This window comes from Eleutherodactylus coqui, chromosome 4 (assembly GCF_035609145.1).
Source record: "Eleutherodactylus coqui strain aEleCoq1 chromosome 4, aEleCoq1.hap1, whole genome shotgun sequence".
Lineage (NCBI taxonomy): Eukaryota > Metazoa > Chordata > Amphibia > Anura > Eleutherodactylidae > Eleutherodactylus > Eleutherodactylus coqui.
The window spans coordinates 255,920,902-255,941,718 of record NC_089840.1 but is presented as its reverse complement, the minus strand read 5'-3'; the positions used below and the strand labels follow the sequence as shown (position 1 = coordinate 255,941,718).

The window sequence follows — 20,817 nt, the reverse complement described above, 5'->3', positions numbered from 1 at the left end:
TGATCTGTCGGGATCCCGAGCGGCAGACTCTAAATCTGTAACAGGGCTCCTCAATTATAATGTCCTACGGGACAGAGGGTTCATTGGGCCATCATAGGCACCATAGCCTGGGTGCAGCTGCTAATTCTACAACCCTCAATGCTACGACCCTGATGCGCATCATCTTATGTCAGTCTATAGCCCATATATTCACATTGACTCTCCAAGAGATAACTCAAGGCTTTTTTCACTTTGTGCTTAAATTTAGTCATTTTGGTAAATAAACGTTAGGCGACTTCTCTCCATTTTGTCGAAATAGAGGATAATGTTGATTCTATAAACCTACTATTATCATCCTGCTGGGTAAGTACTGATGTATGTAGTGCAGGAACGAGACACTTCTCAGCCTTAATGGAACCAAATCATATGTTTCACATTCCTTGGTTTCCTCTCTGACCTGTTCGAGCGCTAGAAGAATAGCCGTAAACTTTCTGCTAAAATCACCTGCTTTTTTTTGCAGTTAAGCCATATGTGATGATTCAGAAATGTTTGGTAGAATTGCCCAGTAATTACCTTCAAAATTACACAAAATATATATTTTCAAAATTTTGAGGATTTAATTCAAGCCAACCTTATATGGTGAGATAGCTCTAGCCTCTTTCTGGCAGACCATAATACCAAGAATCCTATGGCGGACCACTGATAGACACCATAATAAGCGCCATCAGAAGACAACCACATTTCAAGTCGATTTGAAGCCCACTATGGCTGTTAAATGTAATTCTTGAGCTTCTCAGACCTCCATTGTGATGCAAGCAAAGTGAGATTCCAATATATTGCCTATTTCTTTTGGGGGGAAAAAGGAAAAACCTAAGTATTTCTAAGTAGACTTTTGAAGGACATTGATGCACCAATGGTTGAAATTTCCAACAGCTTTCCGGCCAATAAATCGCATCTTGTAGGGCTGGTTTTCAACAGAGCGAGGCTTCTGAGTATGCAAACTATTTCATGTTGACTATCTTATCAAATGAGCTGGATAATCCCATAATACGTCCAAAAAATGAAGTGGAAGAATTGATTTGGTCAGGGATCCATTCACTCATTGTTCACAGCATTCACGGAGTTCTCCAAAGCCTTTGCCAACTCCAAACTTCAAAAACATCATTGTCCCAGTGCTACATCCAAGCAGGGCTTATCCCGCGAGGCGTAAATATAATGTCCAAACAGGATGAATATACATACTATATACAGATGTAGACAACACAAAATATATAAAACAAATCCAAACAAAGGTGAAAAGGGAATACTGACCCTACTTTCTGATGGATGAGAGCCTTTCCTACAAGCAGGACGATTGCCCTGATAAGGATGACCCCATTATCAGGAACCTGGGGTGACCCTAACAATCCTTTGATGGAAAAGGTTAGATGGAATATAACTGTAAACCAGAGATGCGCAGAGATAAGGTGTAACCACACTCCTAAGTAAGTAATCACTCTATAAACTTGGCGAACGCGGGTCAGGATCAGGGATCATTGATAGTATAAGATAACACTTCAGTCAGAGGGTCTTCAGCCAGACATTATGGTCCATTTACACGAGATGAACTGTTGGGTAAATGATGCCCAGCAGCTCGTCCCAGTGCTGCTCACTCCTGTGTATCACTGGCATCACTCACAGCGCGGCTGGAATGGACGTGGGGTGACCGGGGAGCATTCTCCTCCCCGCCTGTCCCAGCCCACAGTAAGCAGACAGTTGTTCAAAAGTGAAAGACTGCTGTTTACACTGAACTGCTTTACATTCAGTCTTCTGTATGCAGAAACTGAATGACTGAACAATTCTCATTCGATCGCTGTATGCATTTACATGGAACAATATCGTTCAAATTCCCGTGGGAATATGAGAATTTTTGAAAGATTCTGAATGATAATCGTCCCATGTCAAAGGCTATTAAACAGTGGTCAGACAGAAGTAAAATATACGTAAACCAGAACTCAGACTGGAATCAGACAGGACGAAACCAGACCTCACACAGGTGTCAGAAAAATTAGTTAAACTGGTGTCAAACAGGTATCAGACAGGAGTCAGACAGGAATATAATGGAGAAATCAGACAGGAAGTAAGACAGAAGTCCTACCAAGTGAGTTGGGAGTAAAATCGGCAGCTTCTGAGGGGGGCGAAGTAAACGTACACAGACTGATGGTGATTGGCTGGCTGGACAGTTCCACCTCCTAGCCAACCCATTCATCACAGCTGGTGATGTGTCTCTATTAGTGTCCAGCACCAAAATAACAGTGAGCACAACAGCAATCTGGGCCGGGGCTGAGATAGCCTCAATAATTCTAGGATTAATGGATGCGGGGGGAAAAATCTCCCTCTAGGAAGAAAATAAACAGCTTCTCTGGTACCTCCAGTTGGAAGCTATACAGAAATAATAGAGAAGAAAAGGCGCTTCATGTGAAGACTTTCCGGGCAGAATAATCTGATAGCAGATATAACTTGCTCACCTGATTAGGTTGTGAGTACACAACACTATTTGTACACTAACAATAATCTTTCGATGCCGCCCGCTCCACAGATGCCATACGCCCGCCGTGCAGGGGAAGGAATCTGGGTATACACTGTCGTTAGAACGAACCTCCTTCTAGTGTAGGTCCCCATGAAATTAGCCAGGAACAGCTTACTTTGTTAGTATCCTTTAGTAGTATCAAAACAAAATGCTCTACAACACGTTTCGAACCTGAACTGGATCCTACCTGAGTAAGAATCTAGTACAACTTTTGAAACGTGTTGCTTGTTTTGATACTGATAAAGTAAGCTGTTCCTGGCTGATTCTACTGGGATCTGCGCTAGTCAGAGCTCCTTACCAACTACAGAGTTTACACCAATTGGAAGCTAGCTATTAATGACTAACCCTTTACGAAGCAACGACCTAGGATATAAGCCAAACCAGAATCTTCTCCATGTGGATCATATTGCAAGGCCTGTTAAAGGATTGGACAATTACTTATAGGGCGGTATTAGACAGCTTCCCTCCTTCCTGCAATAAGAATTCATTTGCATACACTTTTTCCTAGGGGAGCATTGCACGGCTTATAAGACTACTTACGCCAACTTGGCATTCTCTACAAGATGAAACAGTACTCCCCTGGCCCAGGTTTATTGGATGATAGTCAATCTTATTGTTATAGATGAGAAACGCCAAGAGTTCTTCCAATTGCTTCTACCTGGTCTTTAAAATTCACTTACCCACTATGATTAGCTTTACTGAAATGAGGCTATGTGCCTCTATTACCAAATCATTATGCTAATAGGAGCAAACTGAAAAGAATCCATTATTTTAACTTGACATGATCTTTACTAATTAAATCTGTGTTACGTTGAATCTTGCAAATCTCATAAAATTTGCAACAATTTTCATGCTTTGCGTCTTAAAACAGATGTCACCATCTGCAGAACATCAGACGAGGATTTTAGAGCGATAACTAACACTTGGCTAATATTCTGATATTTCAGGTGCCAAGCCCGCCCCAGGTATTTGCTTTGAGAGAGTGAACTCTGTAGGAGATCCCTATGGAAACTGCGGGAAAGACACTGCTGGATCTTTTATGAAGTGTGAAAGCCGGTAGGTTTTAGTTTTATGTTTCTACCTAGATTATAGGATAATGTTATTTGCCGGTGATTTTAGACTTGATGGTGTGGAACAAAATCTTTTCGTGTTTGTTTTCTAAGAGATACCAAGTGTGGAAAAATACAGTGTCAAGGGGGCGCAAGCCGGCCCGTAATTGGCACCAATGCTGTCTCTATAGAAACCAACATCCCCCTTCAAGAAGGTGGCAAAATTCTATGTCGTGGTACCCATGTATATCTGGGGGATGATATGCCGGACCCAGGTCTAGTGTTGGCTGGGACAAAGTGCGGACATGGAAAAGTAAGTGTATCCAAATAATGATTATTCAATGAGACGTTCTTAATTATATTTGCATTTTACCAAAACAGTTTATAAATCAAATTCCGAATTTTCATTTGGGTCTTAAAGGTCACAACATTGTGCATCAGTCTAACAGGAATTAGAAAGGTTACATAGTAACATAGTATGTTAGGCTTAAAGAAGACAATGTCCATCTAGTTTAGCCTGTTCCAACCCCCCACCCACTTCCTTGTTGATCCAGAGGAAGGCATAAAAACCCCAATGAGGCAGAAGCCAATTAGCCCATTTGGGGAGAAAAATTCCTTCCCGACTCCATAATGGCCATCAGAATAATCCCTGGATCAACGTTTGAAAGTTCCTACCTGACCTCAAGACCCGGCTCAACAACCCCGCTGTACCATAATGAAATATTGTTCGGATCCGCAGACATGAATCCACCGAGTCACACACTGGTTTAGCTTAAGGCCAAACATAGTGGCGACACCTGAGGAACCCCGGTCTTCACCCTTTAACCCCACCAATCAGGATGTGGGCTTCGCTGTGGGTTCCCAGGCCATTTCTCTAGAAGTTGTCCCAGTGATGTGGCACCAACGCTACAAGGCACAGTACCTGAGCGTGTGAACCAAGGTGTAGTCAAACAAACTTGATCAAGGCAGGCAGCACAACTTCCGATTGAGGAAGAAGTCAAAGGTTGGGTCACACAGAAGGGGTTCAGCTCTGTACAACAGGCCAGAATTTGGAGCATGAAGCAGACAGAAGCAAGGTCAATATAACAAGCGAGGTCAGCAACAGAGAATATAACTGACTTCCTCCAGTGTATGTATGGTACTTGTCCACCCTGGGATGCTCTTAGGCTCTTTGTTGACTGAGGCAAAAAGTGAAATGGAGACCTCTACTTCCTTAAAGTGGTATGGGTTGTATATCTGTTAAAATAGTCCGCTTCACCTTGCCTCATAGATAGTGCACCCAAGAGTCCACTTTGAATATTCGTTGCATGCAACTCCATTTAATATAGTGATTTGTTAGGTTAGTGGATGGGAGAGCTTTGATGCATCATTTTCAAGTTCCTTTCATTTTCTTTTGGAGCCTTTTATTTCCTTCTGCTGGGATGCATCTTTCATGGGCATTATCTGTCTTTGGGAATGGATGATTTCAAGCTTTCTTTTCCCCGCTGAGCATAAAATGTGATCATTTTAGACAAAACTGAGACATTGTTCATGCTCTAATGTTGGAAACTTGCACAGTCCGGCCTGCAGGATAATCCAAACGCAGAATGTGCCGTCCGCTCTATTTAAATGAAGAAATAGTATGAAGATGATTAACTCTTCACTTTTCTAGAAGCAAAGCTTATGCAGCTTCTGGCGATCTTTAGTTTATCTTAAAGAATTACTAAAGGTCCTCCAATGCCAAGTCTCTAATTCATTATATCTATTGAGTTCCCACTATTATAGCTTTTAAAGCGACCAATTTTGGGACAAAATTCTGTCCTGGTATTGGAGGGGAAGAGAGTATATTACCTGCACTCGTTCGTCTCTGCCATCCGTCTGATCCGCTGGTTCAGGGTCACATCCAAGATGGCCAACGCAGTCTTCCTACTACCTAATCCTCATAGTGTATTGGTAGTGTTAGACTACCAATTCACTATACCTGCTCTCTGATTGGCCAGGGCTGCTCACGTGATCAGTGCTGATCAATCAAAGAGCAGTGCACACTGGGCATCAAGTAGTTAGGAAACTGTAGCTGCTAACTTGGACAGCTGAAAATGAAACTCGGAACGGGTGTACTAGATGAGCTGTAGAGAAGAACACGTGCAAGTAATATACCCTCCCATTCTATCCAGCCCCAAGACAGAATTTTGTCCTGAAGATAGAAGATGACTTTAATGGAGTTGTGCTAAGTTATAAAGTTATAACCTTATGATCAGTGGGGGTTTGATCGCTGGGACTCCCATGATCCTGAGAACAGAGGTCCAGTCAGTCCCCGAGTGAATGGAGCGTATGCCATACAGGTGCACTGCTGCAGCATTCACTTCAATGACTGCGCCAGAGATTGCTGAAGTGCTTGAACTCGGTAATCTCCAGCCCTGTTACTGAAGTGAATGGAATAGCATTGTGTCTGAATGACTTCTGCTCCATTCAGTCAGGGGCCACCAGACTTTCATTCTCAGAATCGGTGGGGATCCCAACAGTTGGACCCCCACTGATCATAAAGTTATGCCCTAACCCGTGGATAGGGGATAACTTTATAAGTTAGCATAGCCCCTTTAATTATGATCCAAAAGCTTCTGGAGACCATGAACAATATTGGCTACAAGAACAGATAACTTAGCAGAGTTTTATTGGAAGGGTTTCCAAATGCCTTGGTGCCCATTACGGAGATGGCAAAGCTCCCTTCCAATCCCGATTGTATTCCCTTTTGCCAACTTTCTGTATTTACTATTGTTTTGGGGGGTTAGTAATTGTATTCTCAGTATTTCTGGTGGTCTAGAGTGGCTTAGCAATAAATACTATCTCTCGAGTCCTAGGGTGGTGAAGGAGCTAATATTAATATACATTATCCATAGTGGTCTTGGGTGGCTATGGGTTAATTTAATAACATTGGAGTCTAGAGTGGTTTAGTAGTTAATATTTAAAATTATATATTAATATACTGGTAGTTATAGAAGTAATATATGGATTACTATTGAGATTGCATTAATGGTGGAGATCTAGAGCAGGACTGTATAGCCGTAAATTCATTTTATTTAATGTAAATAGATGCAGAATTCTTCAAGTGTTAAATCTTGGGATCAGGAAAAAAACAACAAATTCCCTCCTTCCCTTTCACCCAAGTCAAATGATAAAACTCTGCCTGCAGCCACCACTAGAGGGAGCTACTGCATAGAGATTTATAGAGCTCCCAATGAATGATAAATCAGTGTGCAGAGAGGTCCCCCTAGTGACGGCAGTTTTTTTTTATTTAAAGGGGTATTCTGGTGATGGGTCATTTTATCCAGTCTTTACCCATCCCCTGTGGGCAGACAGAGATAGTTAAGCACAACGCTTGGCTATTTGTCTGAACCATTGAGACCAGCGGCTCCATGCCCCAGTACACTACATAAATGGGAGAATGGATGTTCGAATGTGAAATAGGGGGGACACGGGAGCCGCATTCCCAGGACCCTTTCCTTTAAGACAATGGGCAAGGTGAAGTGGCCTAGAAGAAAAACTCTTTTTTTGACCTAATAGGCAATTAATCACATCACCGCTATCATTTTTCAACACCACTATCAGAAATTAAATCTCTAGTTCTGGCCCTCTCTGCCCCCAGCCTGGCTGAATGTGGTGGCTGAAGGAGGGTGATCAGGAGTTATGGAAAGAACCAAGCAGGCTTCAATATGCTTTTTCCATAACTCCTATAGAAATTAATGGGACTTATGGAAACCTTAAATAGCTCACTGTGCTACGCTGTTTCCATAAGTCTCATCGGCTTCTATTGGAATTACAGAAACAGCGCAGTGAAGCCTGTTCGGCTGTTTCTGAAAATCCAAATCACCACCATCCACTGGGCAGGGGACAGAGACGGCCAGAACTTGAGATAAGTATGGGTCCCAGTGGCGGCACCTACCTTCATCAGACTTTCATTGTACATCCACAGTATATACCATTAAAGTCTCAGGTATAAATACTCTTAACTCAGACATGGACAAGGTATGGCAACATTCTTGTGTGTTATGAGTCTAATAAATATAGTAAAAGTCAATATTGGTATTTCCCTTTAAGTTAATTTAGATACCTGTCCTGCCCATGACGATTCATTCTTGAATCCAATCTGTTAAAAAAAACTCCATGGAAAAACTGATTCACTGTGTTATTCCCAGTGCATGTTCTGCAGGGGCGGAGCATGACACAGTAGTTCTTTATTTGGTATCCCATGATTCCCTTGGTCATGCCCCACCCATGCAGACCCTGTATTGAGCATAAAACAGTGTATTAGTTTTCACTGGATTGTTCCTCTAATACTTTCCCAGGCTCTGCCAATTTTTTTTCTCTGCAAAACCAGGAACATTATAAACTTGCTGCCTCTTACACGGTAATAGGTGAGTGAGGTCTGCAGAGAGGGTTTTCAACAGCATCTTGGCACGTAGAATTGATTTTCACTGCCAGCAAATGATTGGTAAGTGTTAGCGTGGCTGATGGTATCATTTTTACAGGAGCACAGTCTAGAAGATTAGACTTGTACACTAATAACTTTTTCCATCTCATAACATCAACATTTACTGTAAGTATCCCAGCTCAGATCTCCAGCTCCAAATAAACATGAGATACTGCAGAACAGTTATGTTATGTTATGGAGGTAAGCGGGCCCTAAGCAAGCGATCAAAATGGGTTCCCCATTATGGTGCCAGACTTTGCCACTCAGGACAGGAGGGCCTGGTGTTTGTTCCCCATTCCTCACTTTTTTCATGACCCTTGGACTAATTCCTCACCCCTCTGTTTGCTACCTGTAGTTCGAGAGGGGTCCTGCCCTTAGTAGTGGGACCCCATAGCAGCTGCTATTTCCTCTTCCATGGCACTTCTATGTAACCTGCCATGTCCCCTAAATCATGGTGCTATTGGGGTACGTGACAGGGAGCCGGGTGATATATTTTTTATACTTTTTATCTCCACTTTTGTAAAGCCTTAACTTTACTATTATTTTCTATCGATTAAAGCCTTTTGGGGCTTTTTCTTTGCGTGAGGAGCAGTAGTTTTTATTGGTACCATTTTGGGGTTCATACAATGTATTACTTTCATAAATTTTTAGGTTCGGCAGGGTGAAAGAACACCAATCCTGTTGTTTGTTTTTTTTACAGCATTCGCTATGCGGTATAGATGACATAACTTTTTTTCTACGAGTTGGTACGATTACAACGATGCCAATATTATTTATGTTTTTTTAAGCTTTTCTACTAGGAAACCTTTTTTTGGAATTTTTTTTCTTTCCATGGCTGCATTCTTTTTATAGCATTTGCCGTGTGGGATAAAAAGTGATTTCAATTGTCTATACGAGTCATTATGGATACAATATTATCAAACATATGGCGCTGAAAAGGGTTTACTTTCATTTTTTTTTTCTGTGAATTCTTTTTTAATAATTTTATTTTATTTTCACCATTTTTAATGTCCCTTTAGGCTACTTGAACCTGTAATCTTATGATCACTCAGATAATACATTGCAGTGTATTATCATTCTTACTTTGCATTGGAAGCCCTTTTAGACCTGGAGGCTACTGTTAGGTAGGCCTCTGGCTGCAAAACCCATTGACTTTTCGCTATTTAGTGGAGGAGGGCTGATGACGTCACAGAGGAAATACTTCACACATGCCTCAATCAATACTGATTGTGACATGTAAGCGGTTAATGGCTGGCATTGGTGTTTGCCATATGCCCTGAGGCCTTAGTCAGACGGGCGTTTTTAGCCGCGATTTGCGCATGCGTCCGGCGATTTTATAAAACCATTGCTTTGCAATGGTATCGGACACATGAGCGCTTTTTATGCGCTCATCCGATAAATTATAGAACAAAAAATCGCAGATCGCACCTATCTGCGATCTGCGATTACTGTTCTCTTCTCTATATGCGCTCAATGGGGCCGGCGGCAGCAGCGCCGACCCCATTGAGAACATATAGAAGACAAATCATTCTTCTCTGCCACAGCTGTAACAGCTGTGGCAGAGAAGAACGATGTTTGCCCATTGAATTCAATGGAGCGGCAATACAGCCGCTCCATTGAAAGCAATGGGCTGCCGGCGTGCGCGGGGTGAATTGTCGGGAAGGGGTTAAATATATAAGCCCTTCCCTGCAATTCATCCTAAAATGTGTTAAAATAAAAAAAAAATGTATACTCACCTTTCCACTGCAGCCGGAGTCCAGCCGCGGCCGCTGTCAGTTCTCCTGAACTGCTTCTTGGCACTATTCAGCCGGCGGGGCTTTAAAATCCCCGCCTGCTGAATGATCTGCCTCTGATTGGTCACAGCCCATGAATTCATGAATGGGTGAGTGACTGCTGCCTCTCAGCACTGAGCCAATCAGGGGCAGGTCTGACTCACATCCATTCATGAATTCATGAATGGGTGTGAGTGAGGCATGCCTCTGATTGGCTCAGCGCTGAGCCAATCAGGGGGCAGGTCTGACTCACACCCCCTTCACACCCACTGCAGGACGGCCGCCCGGAGCTCCGGCTGCCGGGAGAAGGTGAGTATACAATTTTTTTTAATTTTAACACATTTTAGGATGCATTGCAGGGAAGGGCTTATATATTTAAGCCCTTCCCGACAATTCATCCCGCGCTCGCCCGCAGCGCATTGCTTTAAATGGAGTCGGCTCTATTGCCGTCTCCATTGAATGCAATGCGCTGGACAGCTCCGGCCCGTTTCTAATGAAACGCGGCTAGGAGCAGATTTTCGGGCGATTTGCGGGCGACTTGCGCGCAACGGTCACGCGATTTGCGGATGCGCATCCGTCATGCGATCCGCAAATCGCGCGAAAAAACGCCCGTCTGACTAAGGCCTAAATGTGCAGCATTCCATGGGAATCTCTTCCAACTATAACATACATGTATACCATGAAGTGGGAAAGGGTTAATTGAGTTTCCAGAACTAGAAAAAAAGTTCAGTTTTTTAACTCCAAAACAGCGCCACCCTTGTCCACAGGCCATGTCTTGTATTGTAGCTCAGCCCAATAAGACCTAACAGACTTGTTTGCCCTTCCTTTTGGTTGCTACTTGTTTAGGTCTTCATCCTTCATATTAATAAGACATAATCCTTTTGCGTATATCACTCTAATCATCTCAGATTTAATAAGCCCATTGAGGGCCACCTTTACGGCCTCTGATTAAACCTGTGCTTCTGGCCCCATCATAATGTGACTTCCCGCTAATTGTGTCTCGCAGTCCTAATCTTTATCAGCGGCCCTGACTCTACTCCCCATCATGATAAGATACTCTGTCATCGCGTTTCATTTCCATTCCATTTAAATATATCAATTCACGTATAATTTCCAAACTCTGTGCGAACGCTCCGTTTCCAGGCACTTGTTAATTGCTAAGTTCAAAGAACATCATTACTTTTTTTCCCAGCCTGTATTTATGCGGGCTATCAAAAATTAATTTAACTAAGCGAGAAAAACTGACGTTGAGTTAATGCAGTCGGTAACCAAATGAATCTACATATTATTTTCGTTTTAAGGTGAATATGACAAGAGTCTGAAAACTTTACTGCATACAATATTCAACATCATCTGTTTCTGCGCACTCTGCATAGAATAATTAGCCAATCAGACTATGGAAATGTGAGCAGCAGGAGAGGAGTGTGCTGGTTTTGGGGAAGGAAGTGACCTGACCATTCTTGATATAGTTAGAACAGGGGTATGTTTGACATAGGCAGTACTGGCCTTGAAAATATTGGGTCTGCTAGGCAGAAACCTAGTTGGGGGGCTGTTAGAGTATATTCCTCATGTGCTGGGTGCCAGTGGGGCACCTACACACACCTCTCTACCTCTTGCCAGGGTACTAAAATACGGTACTGTTGTATCTTGTCTCCACCAGTAGAATAGGTGGAGACAAGCTGCACGCCAACAAGCAATGCCCACAACTTGATTGGCTAGGCCAGAGAATGGGTTTCCATTTTGTCCCCTCTCGCCTCGTCATACCACTGACCCCATGGCAGCTCTCCCTTGTGCCCTTACTGGCTTCTGCACTAGACTGCACCAGAGCAGGGACGAGAGAAGAAGGCAGAGCACTGGGGGCAATGACACTCCACTGCTTTTTCTTGTCTCCTTCCCGACTCTTGCACTGTCAATCTCTTCGGTGCCATCACATATGGCAAGCATTATGGAAAACCAGGGGCGAGGAGACTGATAGTGAATGACCGACCTTGCCGGAGCAGGGACTTACAGTGCCAATTTTGGCAGGGAAGGTCGCCGGGGGAAGGCTTGAGCGGTTGCCGACTCAGGGATATTGACAGCGGGGGAATGCAATAGATGAAGAGGAGGAGGCGGGGGATTTGGGGGGGAACTTACACTGCCGAAGCTGGTAGGGAAGAAGGTCGCCAGGGAAATTATAACAGCAGAGCTAGGAGCACGGACCAGCAGATTCTACGGCCCAGCCAATGAAGTTGTGGGCGTTGGTTGGGGGCGAGCAGCTTGTCTCCACCCATTCTTCTGGTGGAGACAAGATACAACAGTACCCTAGAATACAGTACTAGGGCAGCAAAAGGAATCTGAAGCTTACTACAACTAGGGAAATTCTTTCTTCAGCATTAAAGGGAACCTGTCATCACCTTTGTGCCCTATAAACTAAGTTATAGAGTTCAAAGGTGAGGGAATGGGGCTTGCTGGAAGCAAATTAGTGCGCACACAGTAAGTCTTCTGAAAAGAGTCAATGTGCTTGCTCTCTCCGATAGAGATCAATGAGAGTCACAGCTTTTTGAAAAGAGTCACGCTGTGTGCGCTGATTTCTTGTGGTCACAGCACTGAAGCAATGCACCCACTGAGTATAAAAAGTAGCTCCCCAGAAGCCTCGTTTGCTCATCTTTGACCCCCCCATACCATAGTTTATGGAGCTCAAAGATACAGACCTGTTCCCTTTAAAGGAGTTGTGCCAAGTTCTAACGTATCCCATATTCACATAACTCTATGTTTAATGGAATCTGACTCCTAGGACCCCAACCATTCCTGAGAACGGAGGTGTTGACGGTCCCTGCATGAATCGAGCAGAGGTCACGAATGCACACCACCACTCCATTCATATCAATGGGAGCATCGAGTGCAAATGCTTGGCAAACTCCAGCACGCCATCCAAATGAATGGAGTGCCGATGGGCATGGACGACCTCGACTCAACTCATGTGGGGATCTTCAGGATCCGCGTTCTCGAGATTAGTGGGTCGGACCCCCACCAATCATGGGTATCCCCTATTCTGTGAGCACCGAAGCGTAGTACTAAAGGGATAGGCAAGGATATCATCAGTACTTCTTTGCATCACAGTTACATTACCTTCTGTCTTCCCTTTAGATGTGTTTCAATCGTCAGTGTCAGAACATCAGCGTATTTGGCGTCCACGACTGTGCGGTTAAATGCCACGGACACGGAGTAAGTATTCCAAACAAGGTTTATCAGGTATTTGGCAGGATGGACCGGTTCTTGGAAAGTGGCATCTGCTGAATGATAGGAGTATTTCTTTGTACATTTAATCACAGGCCATATTCTGTTGGCGAGCTAATATAAGCAAATGATTAACTGGAGCCAAGTAATGAAATGATAACGTGACAATGGAAGAACTCGCACTGCTACAACACGATCATTTACATATAATGCTAATGTGGATGCTGATAAGAAATTACACTTTCACAATGGAAGTGGTCGCATTTCATTTCTCTACTGCTTATCTATTAATTCTCCAGAGAAAAAACTCTTTGGCAGTTTATGCCCTTCAGTCTGCCATGCGGGAATATTGTATGCTGCTGCAGTGTGTTGTACTCTATGAGGTGGACAGGGGCATACATAGAAGAGATGGGATGGGGGGGGGGGCAATAGAATTTATCAAACAGGCATTCTGGTGCCAGTTTTGGACATCCAGGACAGAAGGGCATGGTGGAGGTCTGCTTTTGATGACCCTTGGGTCAATTATCCACTCCCTTGTCTGCCTAAGACCCATTTACATGCAACAATTATCACTTAAAATTCATTCAAATGATAGCAGATGAGCGAGAATCGTTGCGTGTAAACGCGGCCATGATGCACTTTTCGGCTGAACAATGATTTTAAGGTGAGCTTAAAATCCATCGTTCAGCCAGAGAGAGATAAAACAGACCACACGCTGTGTTCTCAGCTAGTGCCGGAGATTACATTGTGTTCTGCCGGCAGCCAGTGCGAAAACAAAGCAGCTGTGTGCAGAGCTCAGTCCACATGCTGGGCTCTGCAAACAGCTCCCGGAGGCCCTTTTTCAACACAAATGAAGGTGATAAAGTGTTAATGGATATTAGTGTCTATTAACACTTTATGCAAAATGATCGCTAAAAGTGTCAATCTTTCAATCGTTTGAAAGATTGTCTTTGCGTGTAAACGGGCCTTAACTTTATAGTTCCTCTCTAAAGGGAAGTCACCACCCAAAATGAAAGCATATGGGAACAACCATGGCTAGGCCCCTTCTCTGTAAGGACCCAATTAACCCATGTGGTTTGCCTTTATGCTACAAGCCCCATTAAGGCAGAATCAAAAGTCAAGAACCACCCAATATATGTTAGACACTTAATGAGCTAGTCCAGGGCTTTCAGGATTTTTTACTATTGATGACCTATACTGAGGATAGGTCATAAATAGTTCATCGATTCATCATTCAGGATCCTTACTGATCAGCTGATCCCCGGGCCCTCTGTCAGTAAAGATAGCACTGTCAACATTGCAGTGGCCCAGTCTGGTACTACAGGCATAGATCTAATTTAATTAATTCATCTGTATTGAGCTTCCAACAATCCATATGCATGCTGCAGAAGCAACCTTATTAGAATGAACAAAGCTGATTACAGACATGTCTGCAACAAATATGCCTTGTTTTTGGGCGATTCCTCGTAAGGAATCGTCCATTATTTCCTATGGGATCTTTTTTTAAAATTGCGTGCCGTGCGATTTTTACCATTGAAAACTATTGGAAGCATTTGGATAGATGCGAGATGACCAGGAGCGTCTCAAGTTATGCCTCTGCTTAGGATACGTACAGGTCCAGTCCTAGTTGTAGTCCATGAAGATGGTGAGCCATACACATACACATAATATACATAGCATTTAGATACATAGAGCCGCAGCAAAAAGCAGAACTAAAGAGGAGACGAGCATTAAAATATGCTTAGGCATGAAACTCACATCAAATGCAGGATTAAGCAGGATGGTTGAATACGTCGCAGGTAATGCAAAAAAAAAGTAGAATGCCCCATTCCTGATGCTAATAAATAAACATGGAGAAAATAACTTAAAAGGCATTTCAGGGCCCCCATGCTGAGCAGGTGAGCGCCACACAGAGCTCTGTCTTGGTTGACTTTGAAGCATATTTCTCATCATAACATGTAGTGTATGTGGAGACACATATTTTACTCTCATTTTAGGTCTTCCTCTTGCATAAATGCTAAACTATCTCTATAGAGAGAAGTGCTAAATAACAAGAACCTATTGAAATAGGAACTAAGGAAACACTACATGAGATGTTATGCATTAAAGTGTACCTGAGTTTTCAACAAGTTTTCTAAAATCCACCAGGTTCTTCTTACCCACTCATTCGCTGCTGTTTGCTGTTTGTTTCATGTCTGTGTATTCTGATTTTAAGGTGGTCTTTCCCATTTTTCTGTTTCTCTGCTGTCTGCAATCTACTTTCAGGGGGCATGTAGCAAGTCTAGCATTTTGCCAGTAGTTCATGTCCTCTACTTCCTTGCCCTTACTTCCCACACTGCATTGCAGTGTCTCTGGTGTGATCAGCAGGGAGGCAGTATCTGAATTCTCGCACCTCTGCTTTTTCAGGATGATCAGGCATTCAGAGACATTCTGGCCAAATGGGTAATAAACACACTATGTGTGTGTGCAATGTGTGCCCACAGAGACACTGTAACAACCACTGAGGCAGAGACTGTGGAGATTATCACAGTGTCTGCAGATCTGTCAGCCTGCAGCCAGTGAGTGTACAGGAGGTGCCTGTGAAGATAGCCCCCCCCCCTTTCCCATGGAAACATCCCTGTGTCCTTGTTACTATAGAAGCTGTGTACCTAATGACAGGGAGTGGATTGCGAAGAACCTGAAAGGGAGACCCCTATTGGAAGCCACTTCAAACGTGATTTACAGTGGTAAAGCAACACAATTTTTAATATTCATATATTACAGAAATGACTATACTAACACAAGCTAGTAGATGAGCATAAGCTGTCTTAAAAGTAAGTGCCCCTTTAAATTAATAGAAATTCCATCAATTTATGAAGGACAAAAAGTGGTTGAGTCGTCCTCTATTGTGAAGTCTGTCTCTGAATATCAAATTAATCATTTAGATATTGGGATAATCTACATAAAAACAGGGCTAGACTGACCCACCAGAGTCCCAGACATGATACAATAATGGCTGCCAAATGACCTGTAGAAAACAAGCCCATTTGGAGGTGACTTTGGAGCCAATCACATACAACTAGGGTCTATTTCTTATGGGTTCAGTAATAACCTATGAGATCTTATTAAAGGTACATCCTGTGTGTACAATGTTCATAACAAAAATTTCAGTATAATTAAAAGTGGGTGTGCACATGTTCTGTATAGGTGGAGGTCGGGCTCTCAGAATCATGTCCTCTAGTGGGCCTAAGGAACCCCCAAGCCAAAACTGCATAAAAAGAAACATTTCTTGTCTTGTATTGATCCTGAGTTACTTCCTGTATTATACTGCAGAGCTGCACTCACTATTCTGCTGTCAGGTCACAATGTAAATACATTACATATCCTGTACAGATCCTGAGTTACATCCTGTATTATACCCCATTGCTGCACTCACTATTCTGCTGGTGGAGTCACTGTGTACATACATTACTTATCCTGTACTGATCCTGAGTTACATCCTATATTATACTCCAGAGCTGCACTCACTATTCTGCTGGTGGAGTCACTGTGTACATACATTACTTATCCTGTACTGATCCTGAGTTACATCCTGTATTATACCCCATTGCTGCACTCACTATTCTGCTGGTGGAGTCACTGTGTATATACATTACTTATCATGTACTGATCCTGAGTTACATCCTGTATTATACTCCAGAGCTGCACTCACTATTCTGCTGGAGGAGTCACTGTGTACATATATTACTTATCCTGTACTGATCCTCAGTTACATCCTGTATTATACCCCATTGCTGCACTCACTATTCTGCTGGTGGAGTCACTGTGTACATACATTACTTATCCTGTACTGATCCTGAGTTACATCCTATATTATACTCCAGAGCTGCACTCACTATTCTGCTGGTGGAGTCACTGTGTACATACATTACTTATCCTGTACTGATCCTGAGTTACATCCTGTATTATACCCCATTACTGCACTCACTATTCTGCTGGTGGAGTCACTGTGTACATACATTAGTTATCCTGTACTGATCCTGAGTTACATCCTGTATTATACTGCAGAGCTGCACTCACTATTCTGCTGGTGGAGTCACTGTGTATATACATTACTTATCATGTACTGACCCTGAGTTACATCCTGTATTATACTCCAGAGCTGCACTCACTATTCTGCTGGAGGAGTCACTGTGTACATATATTACTTATCCTGTACTGATCCTGAGTTACATCCTGTATTATACCCCATTGCTGCACTCACTATTCTGCTGGTGGAGTCACTGTGTACATACATTACTTATCCTGTACTGATCCTGAGTTACATCCTATATTATACTCCAGAGCTGCACTCACTATTCTGCTGGTGGAGTCACTGTGTACATACATTACTTATCCTGTACTGATCCTCAGTTACATCCTGTATTATACTGCAGAGCTGCACTCACTATTCTGCTGGTGGAGTCACTGTGTACATACATTACTTATCCTGTACTGATCCTGAGTTATATCCTGTATTATACTTCAGAACTGCACTCACTATTCTGCTGGTGGAGTCACTGTGTACATACATTACTTATCCTGTACTGATGCTGAGTTACATCCTATATTATACTCCAGAGCTGCACTCACTATTCTGCTGGTGGAGTCACTGTGTACATGCATTACTTACCCTGTACTGATCTCGAGTTACAGCCTGTATTATACTCCAGAGCTGCACTCACTATTCTGCTGGTGGAGTCACTGTGTACATACATTACTTATCCTGTACTGATCCTGAGTTACATCCTATATTATACTCCAGAGCTGCACTCACTATTCTGCTGGTGGAGTCACTGTATACATACATTACTTATCCCGTACTGATCCTGAGTTACATCCTGTATTATACTCCAGAGCTGCACTCACTATTCTGCTGGTGGAGTCACTGTGTACATACATTACTTATCCTGACTGATCTATTCACTTTTCATTTGCAAAGCGTCTCTCGTGTAAACAGTCCGCGCTCAGTGTTTCACACAGAATGTGAAACACTGAGCGAGAAGTTAGCGATTCTCAGCGATGATCTGCCTGTCTAAACATTCTTCACTAGCGCGAACAACTAGCAGTGACGTCACTCACTCATGACCTCATTCTATCGAGAATCATCCCATGTAAAAGGGGCATTACTCAGGATCACTACAAGATAAGTAATGCAAAGTAACTTTGTCCGCAGCAATGATTAGTCACCCAATAGCTGCCACACATAATGGAGATGAAGTGAATATCAGAGTTCAAATAAATATGGCGGTATGAATTACTAATTTTATATATTAATATTATATATTATAATTATATAGGTTGAAAATAGACACTTAGCCATGAAGTTCAATTGATCTCAGACCTAGCTGTTTGATCCTGAGGAAGGTATAACAGAATCACAAAGTCAATGTAGCCAATTCAGACCCCAAGTGGGCAGTTAGATCATTTCCTTCATTCCTACTCAATTAAAACTCCGTAAGTCAACATTTCTAGTCCTACTATAAGTGCTGTCATTGTATTTAACAGTGGAAGAGCATTCTTCAGCTTTACTGTTCTTACTGTAAAGAACCCTTCCCCATACTTTCACATATAAACTGTGTTCTCTGCTTCTCCATAAAAATAGGTCATCTTTAGTGTTGAGCGAACGAAAACAGTAGACCCCCATTTTGGGTTGAACTTTGCTAAAAGTTCAGTCTGGCAAGAATCTGAACCTTCATCTCAGTCAAACCCACTAAAAAGAGAAGGAAAAAGAAGGAAGAAGAAGGGAAAAAAAGAAGGCAAATAGATGGACAAAAATGTTTCATTCTTGTTCCTCCTTCTCTCCTGCTACTTTTCCTTTCTCCCTTATTGTCCTTTTTCCCTATTATCCTTCTATTTCCTTCTTTTCTCCTTATTTTTCTTTCTTCCCATTCTTTTCTTCGACTATCTTCTTATCTTTTTTCTCCTCATTAACCTTTCCTTAAGGCCGCCTGCAGACGGGCGGAAATTCCGCCGCGAGATTTCCCACGGAATTTCCGCCTGTGAAAGCTGCCATAGTATTGCGTTAGCAAACGCAATCCTATGCAGATGGCCGCGGTTTGTCCGTGCGATATCTCGCACGGCAAACAAACCGCAGCATGTTCTATTTCTGTGCGGGGCTCGCTCGGGAAAAGCTACTCACCGGCCGCCGGAGCCGGAGCTGCGGGGCGCGGGTAAGTACGCGCTGCTCTCTGCAGGCGCTCGGGTCGGGCCCCGCTGCGAGAATTCTCGCAGCCGGATCCGACCCGGCCGTCTGCAGGCGGCCTAAAAGAGCTCCAAAGTACCTAAATGCATTCCTAGGTGACCTAAGAGTGTTATACAGGGCTTTCATGACTTTTAGACCGTGTTATACACCATTTTTATGGGTATTGACGAAGTTCTGGTTTAGTTCAAACTAATTTGACTGAACCAAGCTTTTTGCCGAAATTTACGGGCCAGCCGAATCGTAAAGTTTGTTCATTACTAGTCTTTTTTCTAAGCTGATCGCAGGTATTAAACTAGTCACCAGTCTTTGAACCTTCTGCAGCTGTTCTATATCCTTACAGTGTGGAGCCAAAAAACGGCATTGCATATTGAAGATGAGGCCTCTTCATGTTCAAAGTGGAGCTAGAGATGAAGAAATGTTGGAAGGTTCTCTTCTCTATTGACTTTCCAACATCCAAAACATCTTCTAATCTAAAACATGGTTGATAGAAATGACTATTTAGGTGCTACATCTAAACTGTATGTAGGGAGGGAGAACTCCCTACATAAGAAGTGACGACTGTTTTGTAAAACGGTCACCATAGACCATTCACACGGCACAGTCTACACCACAAGAGTTTTGCATTAGGGTGGAATCGCCCCTTAACACCTTGAACAGTCGAAAAACTTATCCGAACTTTCTCAAAAGACGTTTAGACATGACTGATAATCCAGTGTATGAAGGAGCCTCTTCTGATACTTTTGTTCTGTTAAGAATGTGCTCAGGCTTACAATAGAGCAAATGAGGTATTTGTATCAGCAGTTATCAAATATGGTATTAAATTAAACCACGGTGATATTCTAAGTCAGGTTCATTTTCTTGAGCAAACCTTTATTAACATTTCCATATTATAATGTTAAAATTATTACTTTCAGAGGTAGAAAAGTCTGAATGTTGATAATTTTTTCCTGTTCGTCCAATGATGTTGGAAGAGTCTGAGAATAAAACATCATATATCAGTGTTCACAGTCCCAGAAGGGGCATATGACCAACACTTTATCTGGGTAACCCAATGATTCGCAACCTATACCTTTCCATCTTGTATTGACATTTTCACTCCCAACCTGTGACTGTCTGACCACTGAAATAGTGCCGAGGGTATATACAACATGTAGATGGGAATGCGACCAAGCCAGTTGACTCTTAAGCCTGCAGGCTGTAAATAAGAATCTGCATTCATTGGAAATGTGTAAGCCATGACCTCTTTCATGGATGTCCACCATGGCAGTTGAATCTTGAGCCTGCAGGCTAGGAGTAAAAATCTGCATTTATTGAGAATTCATAAGCCATGAACTTTTGCATGGATGACCACCAAAGATAGCTACTGCTGACCTGAATACATTATATGTCTTATTGTACTGTCTTGTGATAGAATTTGGCAGAGCTACAAAGAAGCCCCTTCACAAATTCATATAGTAATGATAATAGTATAGTCAAGAATTTTGCACACTGTGCACTTATAGCATCCTGTCTAAAGGAGTAAACTGTTATTCCATACCTTCCCTACATTATGGAGTTAGTGA

The 20,817-nt window shown here is 42.7% G+C and overlaps 1 protein-coding gene across 1 annotated transcript in view; it reads left to right on the top strand.

Moving 5' to 3' along the window:
• ADAM12 (ADAM metallopeptidase domain 12) overlaps nt 1-20,817 on the top strand; it is a 465,263-nt gene that overhangs the window by 405,642 nt on the left and 38,804 nt on the right. Inside the window, exons 15-17 of the mRNA XM_066601144.1 lie at nt 3,496-3,604; nt 3,712-3,910; nt 12,943-13,020. Coding sequence (XP_066457241.1) covers nt 3,496-3,604; nt 3,712-3,910; nt 12,943-13,020 — 386 coding nt within the window. The remainder of the gene's footprint in view (nt 1-3,495; nt 3,605-3,711; nt 3,911-12,942; nt 13,021-20,817) is intronic.